The sequence below is a fragment of the Chrysemys picta genome, chromosome 10 (genome assembly GCF_011386835.1).
Source record: "Chrysemys picta bellii isolate R12L10 chromosome 10, ASM1138683v2, whole genome shotgun sequence".
Lineage (NCBI taxonomy): Eukaryota > Metazoa > Chordata > Testudines > Emydidae > Chrysemys > Chrysemys picta.
The window spans coordinates 72,319,449-72,343,600 of NC_088800.1; the positions used below are offsets into that span (position 1 = coordinate 72,319,449).

Consider the following 24,152-nt stretch of genomic DNA (forward strand, 5'->3'; position numbering starts at 1 on the left):
ATTTTATAAATGGACTATTCAACAGTGCAACAGCACTCTCAGTGATGCAAACAACTGCCCAGTTTTTGAAATGCCTTATTTTGTAGGGTAAGCATGGGATCTGATGCAGTTCTGATGAAAGGCCGACCATCCTGGCATGATATTACAATAACAGATTTGGAGCCCGATAATGGATTACTGGTTACACACATCAACCAGACACAAGACCTGCTGGTAAGCAAATATGCAGTAATTCCTCAGATGATGCATTACATTTATAGAAGGGAATATATGAGGAGACAGAAAATTAATGTTCTATCACTATCACTTATGCATTCACAAAAAAGAACACAGTAATTGTTATCACCAAAGCCACAATGAATATAGGCAACTTTTCTTGAGAAGATCTGTGTACCAGCAGGTATATCTCTTGAGGCTAAGTTGTCTGAGAGCCTGTAAGCAAGGTAAAATTATAAATGTTTAGATCCATGAACTTTTTGTTCGTTAAATTTTCATCTACTCTCCCCCTTCCCCCCACCCCAATTCCTCAACTTTTAAATCAATGAATCAGGCTAAGGAAATTTAAGTCTTCCTGTCCTTCTATAAAATACATAATGAACTTCTTCCATATTGAGCTCTTTGTTTTCTATCCCCTCTCTGCCCTCTTATCCATTCTCTATCACCATTGACAAAATCATTAACCTTTCCATCGCTCAAGCCCACAATATTGGTGTTTCCAGGTCTCCTTCCTCTCACATGTTGCCCCCCACGTCCAAGCTATGTCTGAGTCCTTCTGGCTTTTTTCTCCACAACATCTCTAAAATCTGGCCTTCTCTTTCTATCCCTTATTAAAGCTCTCATTGTATCTAATCTTGGTTACTGCAGCATCTTCTCTAACATCCACATCACTCTTCTCAAATCTGTTCAAAGAGCTGCTGTTAAAATTATTTTCTTTGTCCGTTGTTCTGATCATGTTATGTCCTCACCTCTAAATCCCTCCACTGGTTCCTCTTCTCCCCCCACATGTAAAATGTAAGCTTCTTGTCCAATGTTTCAAAGCCCTGCATAACTAATTATGTACCTTTGTCTTGTTTTGAATTGTCCCCCTAGCAATGCCAGCTTCACTCACCCATTGTTTAGTTTCTTAGAAGCCATGGAGATGTTTATTTTCCACACTATACCCATGCATGGAATGCCCTTCTTCAGCTCATTGACAAGGGCTCTACCCTCTCTGCGTTAAAATCCCTCCTAAAGACCCAATTCTGCTGTGATGTTTATAGAGAAATTGGTAGACTTATAAGTACATTCCAGAAGTAATTAAAATGATCTGCCTTTTTAATTTAAAATCCTGTTAACCTTATTGTGGTGACATGGCCAATCACCACCTTGACCACTCTACTAATTCGTTGTACTCCTTACTCTGACACCTTCTGATTGTGAGCTCCTTAAGGCAGGAACCATTACTTCTTGTCTGACTGGAAAATGCCTAGCACATTGTGGTGCTACTGGAAGCAAACGAGTTTTCCATTTTCCTTATTGAGATTTGTACAGATGTGATCATTACCAGCCCTATGGACTATCCAATGTTTGAAATATAGTAGGTTCTTCAGTTAATGGCAGTCTCTGGACCAGCTAGGTCAACTGTTATAATAATTCTTTTCATTTACATGCTGCTGTGTTTATCAGTTCCTGTCTTGTCTTAAATTCACAAAATAAGATTTTTCTGACTGCAATTTCCACCTACCTTTATGCTCCGTGATGTGCTTTTTCACATGTTGCTGGGTATAAATTGAGAAGGAAATGAGAGCAAATTCTATTGAGTATCTAATTTTCTCTATTTTAGGTATCAACTTTCATGAGTATCAGTGCTTTACATCAGCAAATGTATATATTATACACAATAAAATCATCTCCAGTGTCCTTAATGGTTATTCTCTTCTCCATGTAGCAATAGAACTCTTGCATCTTCCTACCTTTTTGTTGGTTATTTCTTAAAAAAATAATAAAGAAAAGAAAGAGAGGAATAGCTTATGGTTCTTTTTGATTCTATGGATAATTAAGCTATTATGAAACAGGAAAATGAAGAGGGACAGTGACCTCCAGTGGCATCACAGTGATTTATTTGTTGAATTACATGTACAGTAGATGCTTGTTTGCAGCAACACTTTGTAAATGCAACCACTGCTTACAAGCAACATTTCCCCTGAGAACACTTTCCATACTGTGAATTGTTGACACTCCCAATAACAGCAACAGCCGCTTAGGAGCAGCATAGCAAAAGGGCACTAATATGTTGCTACTAATAAGCGTCTAATATATTATGTTCCAAGAGGAAATAACAGACTATAATGCCTGTTGAAACTATGTAGCAGGCACCTTCTTTGGTGTCTGCTATAATACACTCCAGATAGCATTCCTTCTGTTCCAGATCCCAAGGCCTCCTGCTTGCTGCAAGTAGATTTGTATCAGTGGTTTAATTACTAAATAATACCTCTTTCCTGCCATCCCTCAGCACTGGCTACATTTGAACAATACTTGCTGTTTCCTATCACTACCTTTAACTTTTCTCCTGCTTCTGTTCTATAGAGAGCGCAAAACAGGAAAATGCGATCCAGTGAGGTGCAAACCACAGAAGAATGGCTAAGAAACCACAGTTTAGAATCCATGCAATTAACATTAGAAGATCTCCTAAAGAAGGGCAATATTGTCTTGTGAGTACAATGCCATCCCTTCTTAATCGATCAGTTTGCTTATATTATTCATGTTAAATATATACTTCGTTCTAGGAATGCAAGAAATGCCACAGAACAGATAGAGTTTGCTGCCAAGACAGTTGTTAATTTTGAATCCAAGCTGTCTGAGTAAGTATATAATAATATGTGCTACAGTTTCAAAGTACAAGAGTGATTTCCTTCCTCCAAACTTAGATAGTTGTAAAATGATTTTTTTTTCATATCTGATGTTGGGCTGGGTCAACCCTGGAGATGCAACAAATGAAACATAAACAGCAGCTGTGAAAGTTTCCCTCATGCTGCCTTTTTAGTGTACCTCAGTACTGAAAGGCAATCTCTAGGGAATATGGGTTTGCTCAGTGTCCATTAGAACCCCTGGTGGTGGTGGCTTTTGTGATGATACCTGTCAAATAGGATCTTAACAATCAACTCATCTCAGATAGCCTCTGAACATCCGTCAGATGGGTAATGATTTTTGTTTGCTACTGACCTGGATTTGTTTCAAACTGATGACCTGACAGTGAAAGGCTGTATAGCCTGTTATGAGACCTGAGCCACACAGATCCTGGTATGCCAAAAAAGTGTGTGTGTGTTTTGGGGAGGGAGGAAGAAACCTTTTTTCTTTTCTTTTTTTTCTTTTCTTTTTTTGAGGTTTGAAGCGTGAGCTTTTTCTACATAAACCTCTGCTCATTTACAGTTTATAATCAACAAGAAAGTCACTAAAATTGTGACAAACCCCCAAAATCAAGGAGATTTACATTTAAAGAACAGATCTGATAAATATGCTCAGTATACTGCAGAATAATATTATAGTAATCCTCTCAATCTTCCATAAATACATCTGTCTGCTAGTTCCTAGGTCTACTGCCATGTATCAGATACAGAGACCCAGATTCCTCAGGATGCCCCTTTTCAGGACTCACTATCTGTGTATTGTGAATGAGCTGCCTGCAAAATTTTGGTAAAAATAATTAAAAATAGGCTTGCATTCCGGGGAAGTAAAGAGCTTTTTCATAAAAATCCTTTCTTTTAACCTTTTCTCAGTTCTAAAACCATGAGCATGGTGTTGAAACACACGTTATTTAAAAATAATTCTGAAACAGTTTGTTCTAGTGCTGAGACAGCAAATGCTAAGTTTCACCCCAATTATAAATCCTTTAAATTTGGTTACGTAATTGAAAAAGAGATTTGTAATAGAATCACCAAAACATTTTTCAATACTGATAAATTTGCTCCTTTTGTCCCACAATCAAGAGACCTTACCATTTAAAAAAAAAATCAGTTTGTACGGTTTGGATTAAATAAATCTCCAGCCAATAAGCTAAATAGATAGGATGAATTGACTTGACTTTTGGCTGAACTTTCCTTCATCCATACACACACATCACACGCTTTATCCAAACACAACTAATTATAGAGCATTCTGCTGATCTCATTTTTTCAAGGCAATTCGATATTTAAACAATTAAACAAGTTCAGAGGAAGAAGTATTTAAATAATTAACACCACAGCCAATAGTGCTCTATCACAGTTGAGAACGTTGTAAATAGAATATTTTGGAAGATGGTTGTGCACGTGATGGAAAACTTGGCCAACGATAAAAACAGATCTGAACTTAAATTGACATACCATTCAAGAGAATGCATTATTTAAATGTGTGCACTGTATTTTGTCAGAGCAATTGAACTTTATCACCAGCGAATTCAGTGGTTGTTGGAGGACAGCAGAAAGGTAATGTTAACATTTTAATATGCTTTTAAAGGGGAACCTGCATATGGTGTTAAAGGATAAATTAACTCTTTAATAGTTGTCTAGAATCCCACCGAGAAAGCTTTTTTGTATTTTTCCCATATTGTGAATAACTAGAGCACAATGGAGCAATGTTTTGTCTTCTCAATTGATTGAGGTTTCATTTAAGATATGTCTTGAGCCTTTATTCAGACAGCTATTTTACTTTTTAAACATAGTCCCTAACTTTCTGACTGTTACCTCCAAAGATTATATAAGCAGGGATTGCATATTGGCAGTATCCAAAAAGCTAGTACCCTTGACTGGTCTGATTGGGGGGGTGGAGGTGGGGGGGCGGTGAAATCAGATGTCCCGTTTTTAAAGGGACAGTCCCATTTTTTGGGACTTTTTCTTATATAGGCACCTATTACCCCCCACCCCTTGTCCCGTTTTTTTCACAGTTGCTATCTGGTCACCCTACTGATGGGTTTAGTATGGAACTGAGTAATCCTTCATTTTCTCAAGTAACAAACATGTCATCTTGGGAGTATTGCCCACTCGGAACAGAAGCTAGAATTCAAAATTCCTATCTCTTTTTGCTCTGTCATTGTCTCATTTTTTTTTTAATGCTTAAAAAGTAACAGTGACAATAAATATGTAATATTTTAAATGAAAATGGCAGCATAAAGAGGTATATACTGAAATTTAAAGTTAGATCAGCACAAACTATTTAAATGAACATTTTATATGTTTAGGTGTTCGGCCTTATAAAAGGGAACAAAGTTGGACTCCTGGTTGATGTATCGGATATAAGTTGTGAACCTCGACTATTTGAGTTCCAGAAAGACCTTTTGGTAAATAATTCTGAAAGAGACTCTGACTCTTAAAGTAAGTTAAATAAGACTCTCCGAGTGCAGGGGAGAAAGTAAGTGTAATAATCATTTGCTTACATGTTACTCTAAGTATCAACAGTTAATTTGCTGGAGATGTATAAATTTACCTTAATCACTTTTTTAAAATATAAATTATTTGTTTAATATCCAGATTCAAAAATTTTAAGCATCTGCCACAATAATAAAAATTGAAGACCTGACTTCAAATATTAACCAGCCCCAGACATACGTGCTTCAAAACCATTTGCTAGAGCAGCGGTTCTCAACCAGAGTTCCAGGGGCCCCTAGGGGGCCGCCAAGCAGGGCCAGTGTTAGACTTGCTGGGGCCAAGGTCAGAAGGCTAAAGCCTCGCAGTGTGGGGCTGAAGTCCAGGGCTCCCAGACCTGCCATCTGGAGCTGAAGCCAAATCCTGAGCAACTTAGCTTTGTGGGGACCCCTGTGGCATGCGGCCCTGGGCAATTGCCCTGTTTCTTACCCCCTAATTCTGGCCCTAGCTTTTATATGCAGAAAAACAGTTGTTGTGACACTGGTGGACTGTGGAGTTTTTATACATGTTGAGGGGAAGTCTCAGAAAGAGAGAGGTTGAGAACCCCTGTGCTAGAGTAATGTACATAATAGAAAGAAATAGTTCATAGTACCTGAGAGCCAAGTTGTACATGCAGTACTATGCCTATAAAGAATAGGATGCAGTTGCAGTAAAGTGTGCTTTTTGTTGGGTCAGGACCTTGCTGACTTGGTCTCTTCCCCAACTTCCAAAAGAAACAAAAGTGTGTTTTTCTGTTGTTCTTTATTTTTACAAAGTGTTTATAGTGAGGATTATTAAAGGTAGACACTATAATGTCACAATAACAATTCTATTTTCTGGTTTTGAAGCTTTCTCTGTACAATCTTTCTTCATATACCAGTGAAGGTTACTTAAAATTGATTGGCGCCTACCTCTTTGTTAATTCGTGCAGCATAAGTAAAGATACTTCAAGAAAATTGTTACTCTCCAGTTGACAAGGGCCTAGAATGCCCTAACTTAAGGGATAGCCCTAGAAGTGAAAGCTACTTTTATCTGACATCCTATCATAGCTGCTTCATTCTTTTTCAGTTGCTCATATGATCACAGCCCAATAGGTGAACATGTGCTTTCTGAATCAATATCATTTCTCTCTCATTTGCTTGCCTATTAAAGGGTGCTGATGGAATTGACACAGTATGTATTTTCCCCATTTAACCAACTGAATGGGAATACTATGTCAACATGGTGCACAAGGACTAGGTTAAGTTGCTGTATCTCAGTGAGCCACACTAAAACTAAATCTGTGTCACTTCAGTTCTGAACCTAGTTTTCCTCTATAGTTGCTCAGAATATTACAGTCTGAAGTGACTTTAGCAAATCACAATTTTTTTTCTTGTATATGATAACTCCAGTGATAGCAGGGATATTAACTCACTAACATTTTTTTATTAAGTGTCTAATAGATGAACAGCTGTGTTATAAGAAGCAGTTATATTTCCTCTCCTTTGGTACTGAGATTTCATCTCTATGGGAGAATCCAACAAACGTCAATGTGCGCATGTAAGTATGTTTCCTAGCTTATAACAATGGGTTTTCAAACAGGGCCTCCTTTTAATTAGGAGCAGTTTTGTGCTCATAATGAATTGTAGCTGTAGTTTTGTGCCTTCAGTGATTTGCCAGAAAAAATACCGAAATAAATTGTGAGTACAATGCAAGTGAGTCTGCTCATTCATACAGGTAAATCACACAGGAGATCTTAGCCATCAACCAGGAGGTATGTGATCTTGATGCTGAATAAAAAAGGCCATATACTGCTTAAGTGTACAATAACTTTTTTTAATTTTGTCTTCCTAGCCTAGATGAAGCAAGACAGTGGGTGCAGGAGCTGCAACCCAGTGGAGGCTGCAATTTGCTGAAAGCTTTAAAGAAGGTCCTTACAATGAGGGAACTGAATTCATTGGTTCTTATTGTAGGAAGCTGGTAGGTCCACTATCTAAACTGGCAATAAACGTTAACTTGCATAAAGAATTAAATGCTTCAGACTTATACTTTCCACCTAATTGTAAATTAGGTTAGATTTTTATCTTTTAAAGAGACATTATTGACATCCCCCTTTCTTCAGTTCTTCCCTCATTTACATGTGTGCTATTTTTTTCTATTTTAATCCTTATTACTTGCTAATCCTCTCTGTAACAATGTGAAAATAGTTTTCCTTTCCAAATTTGTCCTCTTGTTGATAAATAGAATGTCTAATGCTAGTATTGTGTCAATAAAAATTCATCAGCATCACTGAGGATTTCAGTGGGAATGTGCATGGCTCTGGAATTGCTCGTTGACCTCTGTAAAGTAGCATTGTGTGTTCATACTAATCTGCTTTCTGTGATCATGAGCAATGGAGCTGATGGAATGGTTTAAAAAATAGAATCCATAATGCTTTGGCCAGCAGCCAGTGTTGAGCTGACACAAATTTTGGACTTAAATTATGCAGTCTATGGTGTCCATTTTAAAGTTTGCATAATTTAAATGAATGAGTGCAAGAAAAGGATAATATATAAAGGACTCTGGTGAGTGCATAGGTAACCAATATGGACTAATTCCATTATATTTACTTATTAAATTTATTGTAAAGGTTCATTGAGGAGACTGTTGGCTTTGCTAAAGTGATATTTGGGGTAGTCAGGATCCAAATTCCATTTTAACTGAACCACCAACACTTAGGAGATTCAAAGAAAGGTTTCCAGATTTGGCTCAGGTCTGATTTATTATGGTTTTACAGTAGTCCCACAACAGCAGAGAAGGGGTTAAGGAGAACTTCTGGGCCCAGCTAGCGCCACCCTGCTATGCCTGCAGCCAGTGCCAAGCCTGGAGGGGAGTTAAAAGGAGGGATCCTGGCTCAATTCAGGCCTGATTGGCCAGGAAGGAAGATGGAGCTCTCTGCCTGAAGGGAGTTTTGCCTGCATAGAGTTTGCCTTCTAATCGGAGCAGCAGTGGGAAGAGAAGTTAGACTCTAGGGAGCGAACCACACACGAGTAAGGGACTGTTTGGCAACCAAACCCAAAGGAAAGGGCCTGGACACCCCATGGGAAGAATGGTGGATGGCCCAATGTTGAGTTGGATTTGCTTTTTGTTTAAGAACATTTTGGAACTAAACCTCTCCCACCCACCCACTCCCCACCCCAGAAGGGGATAGGACTGAAGGGACAATTTGCCAGTAGGGTTACCATACCTCCGGATTTTCCTGGACATGTCCGGCTTTTTGGTCCTCAAACCCCGTCCGGGGGGAATTGCCAAAAAACCGAACATGTCCGGGAAAATACTCCCAGCTTTGTTTTGCCGGCATCCCTGCCCCAGTCCCCTGCTTACCTTAGAGCGGCTCCGGCAGGCTGCGAGCTGCAGGCGGATTCCCCCGCGGCGGCAGCGGCGGCTGCTCCCCCCAGACACCTCGGCTCTGTGTAGCTGAAGAGCCGAGCTGCCCGAGCGCTACCGGCTTCACGGTTTGCCGGGCAGCCCCCAGACCTCCAGACCCTGCGCCACCGGCCGGGCGCTTCCCCAGCGCAGCCAGAGCCCTGGAGGGGAAGCGCCGAGCCGGGGGCGCAGGGTCTGGGGGTCTGGGGGCTGCCCGGCAAACCGTGAAGTCGGTAGCGCTCGGGCAGCTCGACTGTTCAGCTGCACAGAGCTAAGGTGTCTGTGGGGAGCAGCAGCAGCCGCTGCCGCGGGGGAATCCGCCTGCAGCTCCCCTCAGACACCTCAGCTCTGTGCAGCTGAAGAGCAGAGCTGCCCGAGCACTACTGGCTTCACGGTTTGCCGGGCAGCCCCCAGACCTCCAGACCCTGCGCCCCCGGCCGGGCGCTTCCCCTCCCGGGCTCCGGCTGCACTGGGGAAGCACCCAGCCGGGGGCGCAGGGTCTGGAGGCTGCCCGGCAAACCGTGAAGTCGGTAGCGCTCGGGCAGCTGTTTCACGTGACTGGGAGGGAGGAGAGGGAATGCGGGGCGCTCAGGGGAGGGGACGGAGTTGGGGCGGGGACTTTGGGGAAGGGGCGGGGCCAGGGCCCCGTGGAGTGTCCTCTTTTTTTAATGTTTAAATATGGTAACCCTACAGTGGGCCAAAGCCTGCCTCAGTGGGGTGCCTGGAAGTTCCACAGTGGGGTGCTCCCCCACCACACCAGTACACAAAATCAGAGTTATGGTTGCACCGTAATTTTCTGTTCTACAGGGTGTGCATCTCAATGTCTCGCCATTTTTAAAACACTTTTTTTGTAAACATGCTGTGGAGAATTTGAACCAACGGTCAGCCACTAATTCATATGTGTATGGAATGATGATGATTTTTAGGAAATTTGAGGAAACTGGAATACTGGAAAAGCCTGATTCCTTCCCTCTCCCTCTCCCCCATCCCCAACCCCTCCCCCCGCCCCTCCCTCCAAACACACACAGAGTACACATAAGTTTCGCCCTGCTGGTGCTTGAGCAGGAACATTATGACATCAGCCATGCATCACTCCAGTTTATTTGGGTTGTCATGACAATGGCTGCCTTGGATAACTGGTTTACCTCAGACTCCTGTAATATTCTTACAAAGAAGAGTCCCAGGAGGCGTTGTAAGGAAAGCAGAATGAGTTTGGATAAGCTTCTGGTGTTCCCCTTTCTGGGGAAAGTTGTACTGTTTCTTCTCTTATTGCTTGTTCCTTTCTTCAGAAAGGGTTATATGAAAATAAGATGCAAAATTCAGCTCCATTTCATATAGATTTGTTTATCTGCTTCTTATAAATTGCGGGGGGGTATGGCTTTCTGAATGTTTACCTTTAAGAGAGTGAGAAATTGTAGCTGAGAATCCCTAATCAGTTTTCTGGTACAATTTAGAAGTTTTAGTAAAATTGAAGTTGCATTTATAAAAAGTTATGTTTGAATACAGTTTAATTAAACTACTTTCAATGTCAACATGCTATTGAGTGGTGAAATATGGAGCTTCACAATGATCATTGGCAATAAAAATGGTAGTCTGAGGTAAATTCACTGAAGGCAACCTATGTGTAAGCGCTTTATTAATTAAATAGCACAGGTATAAAAGAATTTTTTTCTATTAAAGAACTAAGGAAATTCAAAGACAAAAAAAATAATTTAAAGTTGCTCTAATAAATAAATTAAACTACAAAAAATTAGGAAATACAAAGTTAAGGCTTAAGAACATTAAAAGTTTTCAAAGTCAAGCACTCTCAAATTAGGAAATGCCAGAATGAATGTTGCCCAAGCAGACCCAGTTTGGCCCCTTTGTGTATATGCATTATGATATAGCCTTTAATTATATGTGGAAGTGAATACATGTGGAAAGTTTGTTATATGTGGCTTGCCCAGCATCACACAGGAACTTGTAAACCAAGCAAATTTGTTCCAGAAGTCATTACAGACAAATAGTTTCATAGGATTCCATATTTTAGAACTTGCTTTTCAGAGTAGAACCACACTTGAGGAACTGTTGAAAAGGGAGCAGATACACAAATGTATGAAAAGTTAGAAAATGGCAGGTACCCCTTTTTGCCTAATGCTTAAATTATGTTCCTGCAATTTGGTATTTCTCCTCCACCCCTGCCACATGCACATCAGTTTTATCAGCATGACCTTTTCTACTCTTTGTTTGATGGAATTGTGGATGTCATTTTTCATTAGCCCCGATCAATCTTCGGAAATATTATCTGACTATATTCAGCAGTGTACCGTGGGGAGAAAGCTGCTGATACACACCATTACGTATGAGTGTAGCAATCATGTTCCTCCTGTAAGTAATCATTCTTTGTATGTGTCTTAAAAATGACCTGTCGTTTGTTTCCTTTTAAGCTGTAGTTAAGATGTTTTGTACATTAATAGATTTACAGAAGTGTTAAATTATGTTTTCAAATATTTATTGTGGGACCTCAATCTCCAGTAGTCAGTGCTGTGAAATATTTCCCCTTTAGAAGGAAGAGGTTTAACTGAGGCTTCACCTCTGGATTAAAATGTCAATCTGTGACCAATCTGGTCACCTGTTATCAGTCTCTTCAAGCTATGTTAGTTGTTTTCCTATTCCTAAGTATAACAGCCTAGAAAAGATGACAGCATCTTAAAATTGTTTGCAGCCCTTGCTACACACAGCTAAGGGTGCTACTCTGTTTGTTTTAGAGAACTGATTAGCAACAAGAAATCCTATAAATTGGGATGCCCAAATCTTAAGTAACTTTTCTTCTCTTCATATACGTAGGCTGTTTTAAAGAACCTTGCGGAAGTTGTTGGAGGCCGTTATCACTGTTATTCTTCAAAGAGTGAGGTAGGTTTAGGCTAGAAGTACACAGAACAACTTTTTCTTTTGTTTGTTTGTTTTTGTTTGTTTATTTTCATGCAGTCACTCTTGGTGAAATAGGTTCTCGTCTTTGTAGCATTTTATAGTAAAAAGAATTGGTAACTAAGGTCTTTGTTCAGGAAAGCACTTAAGAGCTTGCTTAAAATTAAATATATACTTAAATGCTTTCAAGAATCAGGAATGCTCTCCTAAGGGTGCAGGAATCTTCTGCAGATATTCTGCACATATAGTGGGACTAGGAACAGGGCCATGGCTGCGGGGGGACAACACAGACAGAGGTAAGGGGGCCAAGGCTGGGGCTGCAGCTGGGGGGGGGGTCTGGGGCCGGAGCTGGGAGCGTGCCCCCGGCCGGACCGCAATGGGGGCTGGCAGCAGGGTCCAAGGCTGGGGACGGGGCCAGGGTGGAGCGGGGTTGGGTGGCGCTCCTTCCCCGCCCCATGGGGATTGTACTGGCCCTGCTGTGGCCCATGAACGTTCTTCTGTGCCACCCTAGGAGGGCACGCTCCATTGATTGGGGACCACTGGTCTAACTTCTAAGTAGCATGAAAGCTGTGGACTTTATCATTGAAGACTAATTCAAATATTCCATGTTCACTAAATAATGGGAGAAATTTCTGTACACAATCTTAATAGATACAACTACATTTACTCTGTTCTGCGAGGCAGCATCATTGGTAGTGCCCATAAAATAACTGGTAAACCAGTGTCAGAAGAGCTGGCATTTTGCTTGATGTTTTACTATGAAGCATAGAGAGACAAGGTGGATGAGGTAATATCTTTTATTGGACTGACTTCTGTTAGTGAGAGAGACAAGTTTTCAAGCCACACAGAGCTGAAGAAGAGCTCTGTGCATCTCAAAAGCTTGTCTCTCTCACCAACAGAAGGTGGTCCAATAAAAGATATTAACTCACCCATATTGTCGCTCTAAAAACTTGGGACCGACACAGCTACAACTACACTGAATACAACATAGGAATTGTAGAATCCTTTTGACCTTTTTTCCTCTTCTTGTTGCATAACAGAATTACGATAGTAGCGATGTTTATCTACTGCTTTGTGAATCCCAAAAAGCTAAGAATATTCTCAGCAGCATCAAAGAAACTTTCCAGGGAAGGATTGGTGATTCAGTTATTGGTAGAGTACAAGATGTAAGTACAGTATTCGTTTTGTTTTCAGGTAATCTTTGTATAGCACAGACATGCAGAACTCTGTATTAATTATCAGAATAGGGAAAACATACTATACTAACAGAACACAATGATAAATTTAAATGCTATTTACTGGCTGTACTTTGTAAGATCAGATAAATACTAACAAATGATAAGGGAAAGCTTTGAATGGATCCTCAATGGATTCATTCTAGGTACAATTATTTTGGTAAACTGAAATACTTACCAAAAAAGAGAGCAGCAGGGAAAATATTTTTTTAAACACAGGGTGTGGCCATAATGGACAGCAAAACAAATGCTGGACTACCTAAAAGCTAGCCTCGTTCATTATCTTTTATTTCCATTTCCGACCTCCCCATGTCCTTGGTGAAGTTGGGAAAAAGAACAAGGATATTTTCCTCTGCCTTTCTCTCCTTCCATAAAGCACCTGAAGAATTTGCTGGACTGCTTTATTCAGATGGAAATGCTGCTTGATCACATCTTTCTGTTGGCTTTGACTTGCGTAGAAGAAGCTATGTTGTCTTGTATTCCACATCTTTTTCTTTGCCACATACACTAGCCATCATATACTTGCTGGGGGCCTTACAACCTAGAAACAGCTTAATAACTCATCTGTGCTTACCAACCTTAATGTAAATGAGCTTAACAGCTCTCTTTTTTTTTTAATTTAGATTCATGGAAGGTCTTGTTTTTTTTTTTTTTTTAAACGACATACGCTTTTCTGTCTCCCAGGTAAAAGGGGCAATGCTGTGCAGGTGAATGGGTCCTCTCCTCCAGGGGATTTGGAGGCAGTTAAAAAGGACTTCCACCAGGTGTCACTAGGACTTTCTCATGGACTCTAGAAATGCCTGTTTCTTAAGGCAAGGGAAAACACAAGCTGATAGGAGCTTCTGCTTGCATTTCTTTCTCTAGATATGTTTAACATCTCCCAGAATAGGATTTTTGACAAAATTTAACTCCCTCCTTTGTAAGGAGATAATTCTTGAGCATTTTATAGGCATAATAAGTGTTCTGACAGCACTAGGGCACAGCAAGTGCGGTACGTATTTCTGCCAGCTCTGTAATTACCAAGTGGAAACAAACCCACACTGTAGTATCTTTGAAGGCTATGCTTCTCCAAACTAGTTCGTGTCAGTCCAGAAACTTGTTGGCCAGACAAGCTACAACAGGGAACCATCTGCATGATCTGTTCTCCATAAGTTCTAGTGTGCTCTGTAAAATTAGGATATTTATCCCTTTTTGAAAATTTATTTATATGTTGGAGAGGCAAGTGGGGTTAAGGGAGGTTGATGAGTGAAAATACATATTTCTGGTGCAAAGGGAATAAACTTAACCTAAATTAAACCTAAAGCCTACTTCTTTTCCGTAGTATAAATAAATGCATGGAGACTCGGTTTAAGTGAAATGATGTACTTTGTTTGCAAGAAAGTTTTATCTGGGTGTGTTTTTTAACCACAACCATTTCTGTTTGACCAAAGAGTGTCAGATGTAGCAGTAGTGGAAACGCATCTCAGCGTAGTTGAGAGGAAATCCCTGGTCAGCAGCCAGAGGAGAAAATAATGTTGAGAAATTTAACTGTAATTTTGTTTCAGTTTTTATAAACAGTAATATTTTAATAAGCATACTGGGGCAAAACTCTGTCCCATGGAGAACAAATCCAAATGGCTCCCTATTGTAGGATTGGCCAGCAGGCACACTGGTCCTTGGACTGACATCTGGTCTATTTTGAAGAAGCATGACTTTCTACACTACTGCACAGTGAGGGGCACCACTTCTGCTCCTTTTATGTATTTTGTACAGCCCTTGATAGTTATGGAGTTGTTAAGAACATGTAGAACAGTTTTTGAGCCCTAGTGCTGCAGTAATAATGTGCAATCCCATTGAAGTACACAGGTTTGCAATGTGCCTAGCACAATGTATGCAGTGGAATGCTGTACTCCAAAAGCTATTTTAAAAGAGATTATTGGAAATGTTATCTATGTTCAAAATATTTTACAGCATTCTGTCAGTTTTTAGTTAGCTGTGCAACTGGTACTTCACATTTTAGCATATGTAAAACTGATATGGCAAAATTATCTGGATACATTGGAGAATTGGTCTCAAATCAACAAGATTAAATTCAATAAAGAGAAGTGCTACGTTTAGGAAGGAAAAGTCGATACACAAATACAAACTGGGGAAAAAACTGGCTTGGCATTAGTATTGCTGAAAAGGATCTGGGGGTTATAGTGGATCACAAATTGACCATGAGCCAGCAATGTGATACAGTTGTGAAAAAGGCTGTTATTATTCTGGAGTCTATTAACAGGAGCATTGTGTGTAAGACACAAGAGGTAAATGCACCACTTGTACTCTGCACTGGTGAGGCCTTAGCTGGAGTATTGTGTCCAATTTTGGGCACCACACTTTAAGAAAGATGTGGACAAATTGAAGAGAGTCCACAGAAGGGCAACAAAAATAATAAAAGTTAGTTTAAAGTGCAGCAAAGGAGATTTAGGTTAGATATTAGAAAAGCTTTCTCACTATAAGCATAATTAAGTACTGGAACTGGTTATCAACAGAGGTTGTAGAATCTTCATCACTGGAGGTTTTTAAGAACAGGTTAGAGAAACATCTGTCAGGGATGGTTTAAGTATATTTGGTCCTGCCTTAGTGCAGGGGACTTGGACTAGATGACCTCGCAAGGTCCCTTCCACCCCTACATTTCTATGCTTCTATGTTTTAAAATTGAGAAAATAAATACTGATATTTACATAAAGCATTTTTTAAATCTCTTTAGATTTCCAAAGAATTTACCAAGTTGATGCCTGCTAGTTTCCTACCCAAGCCTCCGAAGCATGAAGAACCTCTTGTTATACAAATGCCAAGCTTCCTGGCCAAAACCTCAGCAGCCTGGTTAAAGACAAATGGATTGAAAGGTATTGCATATAAAAGAGCTTAATATGGTATGAAGCATGGATTACAAAATAAGTGTATATTTCATTTAGCATTTTCCTTGCTTGCTATAGCCAAGAAGTTAAGCCTTTATCAAGTTTTGGCTCCTAATGCTTTTTCACCTGTGGAAGAATTTGTGCCTATTCTTCAGAAAACAGTGTCATCAACTCTGCATGAGGTAAATAATTGGAACCTATTCCTCCTCCTCCATATTCCTTTATCTATTACACAAGATAGTGATGACTCATTTTAATGTATGTTCGCTTTCACAAAGCTGCATCTCTTTCCTCTCTGGAGCCCACTTTATTAATCAAGTGCTCTTTGCTTTTTAAATGTCCTTAGGTAAAACCATTGACTGAAAAGTCAGCCTGATGTCTAAGCTATGTTTGTAATTCTTCAAAGAAATATTTAAAATGTTTCTACAGTATTGCTGTGCCGATGCACTGTTTCATGGGCAATTTAGATAAGTAACCACAGTATACTGATTGAAAGTTTCAAAGCAGCCAGATATTATTCACACGTGTGGTAATTTTCCAAACCTCAGACATTGCATTGCGGGAAGAGTTAAGGCAGCTGGCTGAACTAGTGCAATTGCAAGGTTTGTAGCTTCCTGTGCAGACTACGAGTAAATAATTGTAGACTGCACTGGTTCACCCGGATCTGAGCTAAAGACCTCATCCAGGGTGTTGCAACCAACACTTTCATAAAGTGCTTGGTAGACTGTTTTTGTGGAGACAAGTTATTATTCGTGTGTTGCAAACACTGTGTTCCAAACAACATCTTTCCAAGATGGCCTCCGCGTATTCTCATTGTTGGGAAACATGACCTTAGCACTATCTACCTTTTCCAGCATTGTGACTATACAGAGCCAATGCCCCTCAACTATAGTTAATGTTACCTGGAAGCTCTCTTTGCAATATGGGTCAGTCAGTTGCTCCAGCTATATGTGAGAGAGAAGAGCAGACATCTAAGACCATGACTCCGAACCTATTGTTGCGAATTATATCTATAGGTCACGTGCAGTTCGAGTCTAGGCTGAGGCACAAGAACCAAGTCCACAACTGCAGAGAATTACAGAGATAACAGGTTTATTACACTCGAGTGTGGTGCCCCCCTGCTAGTCAGGAGGGGACTCAGAATGCAGGTTACACAGAGATTATATACTTTTTAGCAAAGCATGCTGTCCTCGTGCATCGTAAGTCATAGCCAATAAACAAACTTTTCCCTGATCTCCACCTATCCCCTCTAGGCATGCTGCCTAATGCTGCAGCTGCTTAGGCATGCGGCTAGCTTGTTTCTCAACTGCTGCCCTTATCTTCTTGTGTCCAAATGCCTCCCCTTCTCCCTCCTAGTACATGGAATGCTTGCTTCTAACTAATAGTGGGCCTGAAACACAAAATGGAGTTCCATATGCTGTTTTCCCTTAACACTATCACCATCCCCAGTATAATCTAAGAGGAAGTCAAAGAGTTATTATACATCTGACCTGCGCCTCGGTTCTACTCTATCACAAGAGATGCACTTTTCAGCCCTGGCACTACCATTTGAGCTCAGTTGACAACCCTCCTATATCAATACTGACTACAGTGGTTCAGTCAGTTCCAGAAACCTTGGTACCACATAGAGAAACGAGAGCTACATCGATCCCCATAGTATTAGAGCCCTCAATACCGCCTCCTTCAGAGCAATCAACCTCTGCTCTGGCTACATTTGCAACATCTGGATTAACTGTTGCACTGGAACTGGAACCTAACCTTCCAAACACGACACCATTACCAACAACTACAAAGCCTTTGTCAGTACCTGGGGTACTGATAAGGAAGATTTAACTTCGTCCAGCCTCATCAGCACCCAATATCTAGATCTCAGGGAGAATTGTCTAGAACCCCCCAAAGTTCTTCAGAGATCAGCTTTTCTCTAGAGGAAGTTTATTCTTCTGAATCTTTTTCATTAGCTTATAGCAGAAGTTCTTCTTTCATAGCAGATACTCCCAGCCTGAGTAAATCCATGAGCGGGAATCAAAAAGGGTCACATCATCTTGCTGTGAGAGACATAGATCGGGCAAAGTGCAGATTCCCTGGATTCCTCCACCATGATCTCATATGCCATATCCTTATGGTATACCTTCTTGGTCTTATGAAATCCTCAACCTCGTTATTTAGGACCATATTTTTTGAGCACGCCTCCACACCTCATCCAGGAATAGATGGCCTCCTACAGTTGAGCCTCCCAAATCAATGCAACAGTCTCAACAGCATGGTCTTTGTGATTCCAGACAGGATGTACAGAGTACTGATCATCATCATCTGGAGGAACGTGTGACCCCTTCTGCATCTTTGGCAATTATTTCGTCCTCCCCAGAGGAAGCAGTTAATCCTTCATTACCAGCTAAAGCTGACAGTTTTTTATGACACTCCTGTTAATACACCCCAGTATGATATTATCCTCTTTCGCAACTGCATCACATTGTTGACTCATTCAGCTTGTGATCCATTATAACCCACAGAACCTTTTCAGCAGTACTACCACCGAGCCAGTTACTCTCCATTTTATAGTTGTGCATTTGATTTTTTTTCTTCCTATGTGAAGTATTTTTTCACTTGTCATTATTGAATTTTATCTTATTGAATTCAGACCAATTCTCCAATTTGTCATGGTCATTTTGGATTCTAATCCTGTCCTCCTCAGTGCTTGCAACCCCTCCCAGCTTGCAGTGTTTCTACTAGGCCGTCTGAGTGCCCAGGGTAGTTTATCAGCATATAAGAAGGGCACACTAATGTTTTGTAGTTCTCCTGTATTCGATAAGCTTCTTTGTCATTGTCTGTTAGCCCTCCTGGTTACAGCAGAGGGCTGAGGGTAGAGGTAGGGCATTTTCAGTGAGGGGAAATCAGCTCTGAAACTTCTGTTGGGCTGCCAGAAACTATTTTTTTTAATTGTGTTTTACAATCTGATGACACTGTAAAACTTATTCTCCAAAGTGGGATTTTGGGGGGTGGTTGTTTTTTTGAGGGGGAAAGGTTGTTTGATTGGTTTGATACGGGTTTTTTGGGGGGGGGTGGAGGAAGGGGTTGTCTCCTTGGGTGAATATAATCAGAATATGTATCCAAATCTCTTTATTATTTTCATATTACCTGAAGTCGTCATACACTGATGGAAAAATGAGGTAAAGTATTTGTTTTCAATTGTGTAGCATTGCTGCCACAGAGAGCAGTATTCCTAGTTGTATGACCCTAAATAACTTCTCTGGACTGGCCTTGTGAGATTCTAAATACTTTCAGCTTCCTTGAACTTCATTGGAGTTGCGAATACTCTTGCAGGAGTACCTTGCAACACTGGCCCCAAATAAATAACTTTTTAAAAAAAATATAATGCCTCATTGTATGGCCGGCTCAGAAAGCTTTCATCCTGTATAGAACATCCAGTCCAAAGAGGTTGTCTGATAGATTTTTATCTGAAAAAGTAGTATTTATTTGAAAGTGTGATGCCTAATCAGTGCAGGTTTAGATATCCTTCTGTGTTCTGCCTCTTAGGCTCACGGAACCAATTTCAGCCCTGATGTAAGCAGGTGAAACTCCATAGACTTTGAGTTTTCTTACATTTATGGATTTAAATCAGACATATAATGTCATTAACTATTGTCTGTGTATTTCTTCATTAATAAACTCAATGGAAAGAATGTTATGTTTATGTAACTTACAACATACATGTTGCTTTAAACAGCTGAGTGTTTTCTCATCCTTTCAGAAAGCAATGATGCAGTTTGAATGGCATGATGGGACTGTGAAAAATGTTCACGTGGACCCACCAATATTATATGACTATCAGGTGAGTTATTAATATTTGTCTAGTTGGTCCTGCTATCCAGTACTACATGCACACCTAGTTATTCCATCTCAGTCATTATCCTGCTCTGAGAAAAGGCCAGCAACAGAGAGGATTCACAGGCACAGTGGGTTACAAAACGAGATGCTTACAGCTGTCATTACTGTATCTGCAGCATACAGGAGCCAGTAACCTGGTTGGATATATGAACAGATTCATCTAACAATGAAAAATTCTAAACAAGAGGAATAGGTCTGTCAGGAGCACTGCTGGACTAGTGCCAAACATGCTTTGTTGTCCAGCAGCAAGTTATTTTGAACATGTAGTAATTATTCCATTCTATTCTGGTTTTACAGTATTAAAAGCAGTAACTCCCAAACCCACCCTAATACAATCCTCTCCTATTATTTCATACCTTAATTACGAGTATGTCCCCATTCTATTCAGTCTGAGAAGTAAACAAGTCCAATAAAGCAGAATGCCTAGCAGTCATTGGTCAGACAAAAAAATAAAACTAGGGCATATATTGGGCGTTTTAGCAAGCAAAGCACTCCCAAAGCTCCAACAACTGCTCTGTGATATGGCTGCAGTCTATGGCAGTAAGACAGAGCACCCTGCTACCATGGCAGGCCCAGACAGTTCACATGCAGAAAGAAGAGACAGGCAAAGAATTCTGAGGTCAAGAATTTGATTCCAGGGCTTCATAAAGCATAGATTAAACAGAAATTGATGCCCTGCAAAACAGTGCATTGTATAAAGAGCTTCCTCCATGACCATCACCAATGAAGTGACTCTGCCGGGGTTTTCCAACTGAGCAACAGATGATGCACAACACCTGGGGGGAGGAGACTGAGGAGAGTGGTGAAAAACTAATAATACCAGATCAGTGTAGGACACTGAGGGCAACCTGTGGCAGCTTGGAAGCAGAAAGTGACAGAAACATGACAGTCTATATCAAGAGGAAATTTGCAGGAATAAAAAGCGGATGATATGAGTTGTGATGCCACATGGGTCTAGATTTAGAACACCAAATCACTGCTTATTTCTACAACATGGGCTCTGTTCTGAATATGTTTCCACAGCATCCAGCACTGCTGAAATATTTTGGGGTGAGGGATAGCTAAGTGGTTTGAGCATTGGCCTACTAAACCCAGGGTTGTGAGTTCAATTCTTGAGGGGGCCGCTTAGGGATCTGGGGCAAAATCAGTACTTGGTCCTGCTAGTGAAGGCAGGGGGCTGGACTCAATGACCTTTCATGGTCCCTTCCAGTTCTAGGAGATAGGATATCTCCATTAATTTTTTGGAGATTTTTTTTGTTTTGTTTTGTTTTTTTGTTTCAGGTGTACTGCTGTTACACCTAAAAAGAAGCAGTATTGTCAGGTGATAGGAGATTAGACAGACAGGAGTCAGGAGACATAGGCAAAATTCAAAATATAGTCTGATTTGCCATGTGACCTGAAAATTACTTACCCTTTCTGTGCCTCAGTTTCTCCATCAATTAATCAGGGTAATTCTTACCTACCATTGTGAAGTGGTGTGAGATTAATGAATGAAAAGTTCTGTATAAGTGCTTAGTGTTAATAATCATCAAAGGGCCATCATAGAAATGTTCACTTTATAGTCCTTAGTAGCTCTGCATATCATATTTGTGAGTCGCATTTTAGCTTCAGGTTTGGATGATCATTCCCACGATAGCCTTTCCATATGTTTGGATTAAATGTAATTTATGTAGCCATAAATGCTAGGGCTCACCTCTGAGCAATGTAGCCAGACCTGTTAAAGAATAGAAAACAGGGAACTCTTGTCTCCTGACTATACATCTTCCCCCCGCCTCCTTCCATATATGCACCAGTTTGCCTTGTATGTGCAATTCAGGGTACTGTGTAATTCAGGTTTTAGAATGCCCTAAGGTCTTATCTACTCTAGAAATTTTGAACAGGAAAAGTGTTGCCAGCATAGTGCAATTATTTCAGCAGAGTTCATTCACGCTTTGTTTGTACTGGTCCATCATGTCTATAGAGCATTAGGTTAGACCAGCAAAAGGTATGTTGTACTGTGGATAAGTATTCCAGTGTCCTCCATGCTGCCTTCAGGAACACTGCCTCATGGGAAATTGTCACTGTGCATTATGAGGTAGCTGCTGTATATTGTGGGATACCTCATTCCTCTCAGGAAATTTTGGGAATTTGGGTTAAATGCACACAATTTGTTCTCTTCCACCACATAATCTACCACTCTCGTGCACCATTTTCAAACTCATAACAACATGGATGCGGTACAGAGAAGAAACTTTGTTGTATTTTCAAGGCTGCACCACTCAGGCTCAGCCGAAGATGAGTGGACAGTGAATGTAGTGGCTAGGCTATTGCAGCCGTTCATACAACTGCCTGGGGTGCTCCCATTCAGTGAGTACCAAGTGGCACAATTGGAATGTCATGCGAACCTAAGTCAACCAGCACTGGGGTCCAGAACTTTCAGATGCAGAACTCCACATCCCTGCAGTTATGTGCTGAGCTCACCCGAGTCCTGCAGCACAGAAATACCAAGACGAGAGTTGCCCTTACAAGATGGAAATGAATGGCAATCACCATATGGAAACTTGCAACCCTGGAATGCTGTCAAGCAGTGAGGAATCAGCTTGGCATTGGAAAATCAACAATGAAGGCAGTCATAATTGAGGTATGCAAAGCAATAAAGCATGTCCTGCTATACAGGACAATAAGGCAAGGCAACATGCAGGAAATAATAGATGGATTCAACAACATGGGCTTCCTTAATTGCTGAGACAGTAGACTACGCATGTCCCCATTCTGTGCCCTCCCGACCACCAGCCTCCAAGTAAATAAAATGGGTGTATCTTGATGGTTTTGTAGTTTGGTGGATCACCAAGAATTGATGTACTGGTCTGGAAAAATCCATGACACCTGAATTTTTAGAAATACATGACTTTTTGACAAACGGAAAGCTGGGACACTTTTTCCAGACATCCAATTGACATTAACAGAGTTTCTATGCCAATTGTGATTCTTAGTGACTCTACTTTGCTTCCCTGGTTTATGAAACCAAACACCAGCAACTTGGACATAAGTAAGGGAAGGTTTAATTATCCCCTATGCAGCTACAGAATGAATGTGAGTGTGTCTTTGGAAGACTGAAGGGCAGGTATTTCATGGCAAGACTCAAATTCAGCAAGGAAAATTTTCCTGCAGTTATTGCTGCATGCAGCAGATTGCATAACATCTGTGAGACCAAGGGTGAGACCCTAATGCCAGGGTAGATGAAGTGAGGTGGACAGACAGGCTGTCGGCTAAAATCAAACACTCTGAAAGTAAACCAGTTAATAGTGCCACCATTATCACTATGTGGCTGAAGGAAGCTTAAAAGGGTCCTCTGGCGGTGGATAGTAGCCTGACATTGTCTCATGGAATATGTACACTGACTGAGCCAGTCTTTGGATAATAAGCATGAATATGACTTGTATTAGAAATGTTAATGAGGATTGCATAAAGGCAATTTTTTTTGTAGTGCACGTGAATTATTAGCGTTAATAGCTTATTGAAATTTTTTATTGTGGTATAGAAGCCTTTCTGGTTATATGAAGTACTTTCTACCATCTCAGACAGCTCTGTAATGCCAAAAAACACAATAAATGTGTGCAGTAACTTTCAACAACCTTGAACTCTATTTAAAACACAGTAAGAAGTGCCTCACAAACAACTTTGAATTTACTAACCACACACCATAAACTATATACAAAGAAGTTTCAAATGCAGACTGGATGTCTTGCATCACAGATTGCAGTATGACTAGTCAAAACATTTCTCTTTATTCCCTATGCTGTTTGTCTATTGGAATTGAGTGTAATGGGAACTACTGCAAGAAGGGTGGGTGATTCAGAGGTGGAGAGGTGTATGATCCTTGTCAGCAGCCAATATTATTCATGCTTTAGAGTGGGTGGAACTGCTGCAATGTTATCCTTGATATATTCACTGTTCAACAGTGGTGTCTGCTGCTTCAGTAGCAGCAGCATGTTTTCTGTGCCTCTGTCTTTCCATGTCTCCTCCAGCAGATTTCACACCACTCCCTAGCATTCCTCACATTTGCCTTGATCTCCTGAATAATCTCTGAAAATGTGTCCTCCTTTTTGTGTGTGTGAGGGGGGAGGGTTAGGATCTGATAGTTACCAGATGTTCTGCAGGTGTTGAAGTTCCCCCCACAAAGGTCACTGATAAACAGATTAAACAAATAGCAGTTGTTAGGTTTGAGGATTTAGCATTCTATGGTAGGTAACTACGCCAGCTACTCAGATTCTCCTATTTTGGGCAGTATACATTTGAGGTTAGCATCAGAATTATATGGGGATTGTAAGCATTTTAGACCATACAGGATGGTGAGTATGTGGGGGGTACTTAACCAGGTCCCTTAAATAGGGATGGGGCAGGACATGAGATACATATAAGAATAGTATAGTAAAGACTGCTGAATGAATTTCGGCAGTTGTGAATCCTTGAGGATTTATCCATCAGACGGATAGTAAAGTGGCAGAGAAGGGAGGTGTGTA

General features: G+C 40.6%; 1 protein-coding gene across 8 annotated transcripts in view; it reads left to right on the forward strand.

Moving 5' to 3' along the window:
* Positions 1–24,152, forward strand: part of VWA3A (von Willebrand factor A domain containing 3A) — a 63,953-nt gene that overhangs the window by 5,853 nt on the left and 33,948 nt on the right. For all 8 annotated transcript variants that reach the window (XR_010591186.1, XR_010591187.1, XM_065559978.1 and 5 more), the window contains exons 3-15: positions 87–213; positions 2,566–2,690; positions 2,766–2,840; positions 4,388–4,442; positions 5,195–5,293; positions 6,790–6,896; positions 7,191–7,316; positions 11,000–11,108; positions 11,568–11,633; positions 12,689–12,814; positions 15,615–15,753; positions 15,844–15,947; positions 19,514–19,594. Coding sequence is in view for 6 of the 8 variants with exons in the window: in XM_065559978.1 (XP_065416050.1) it covers positions 87–213; positions 2,566–2,690; positions 2,766–2,840; positions 4,388–4,442; positions 5,195–5,293; positions 6,790–6,896; positions 7,191–7,316; positions 11,000–11,108; positions 11,568–11,633; positions 12,689–12,814; positions 15,615–15,753; positions 15,844–15,947; positions 19,514–19,594 (1,339 nt within the window). In the remaining 2 variants the exon portion in view is untranslated. The remainder of the gene's footprint in view (positions 1–86; positions 214–2,565; positions 2,691–2,765; positions 2,841–4,387; positions 4,443–5,194; positions 5,294–6,789; positions 6,897–7,190; positions 7,317–10,999; positions 11,109–11,567; positions 11,634–12,688; positions 12,815–15,614; positions 15,754–15,843; positions 15,948–19,513; positions 19,595–24,152) is intronic.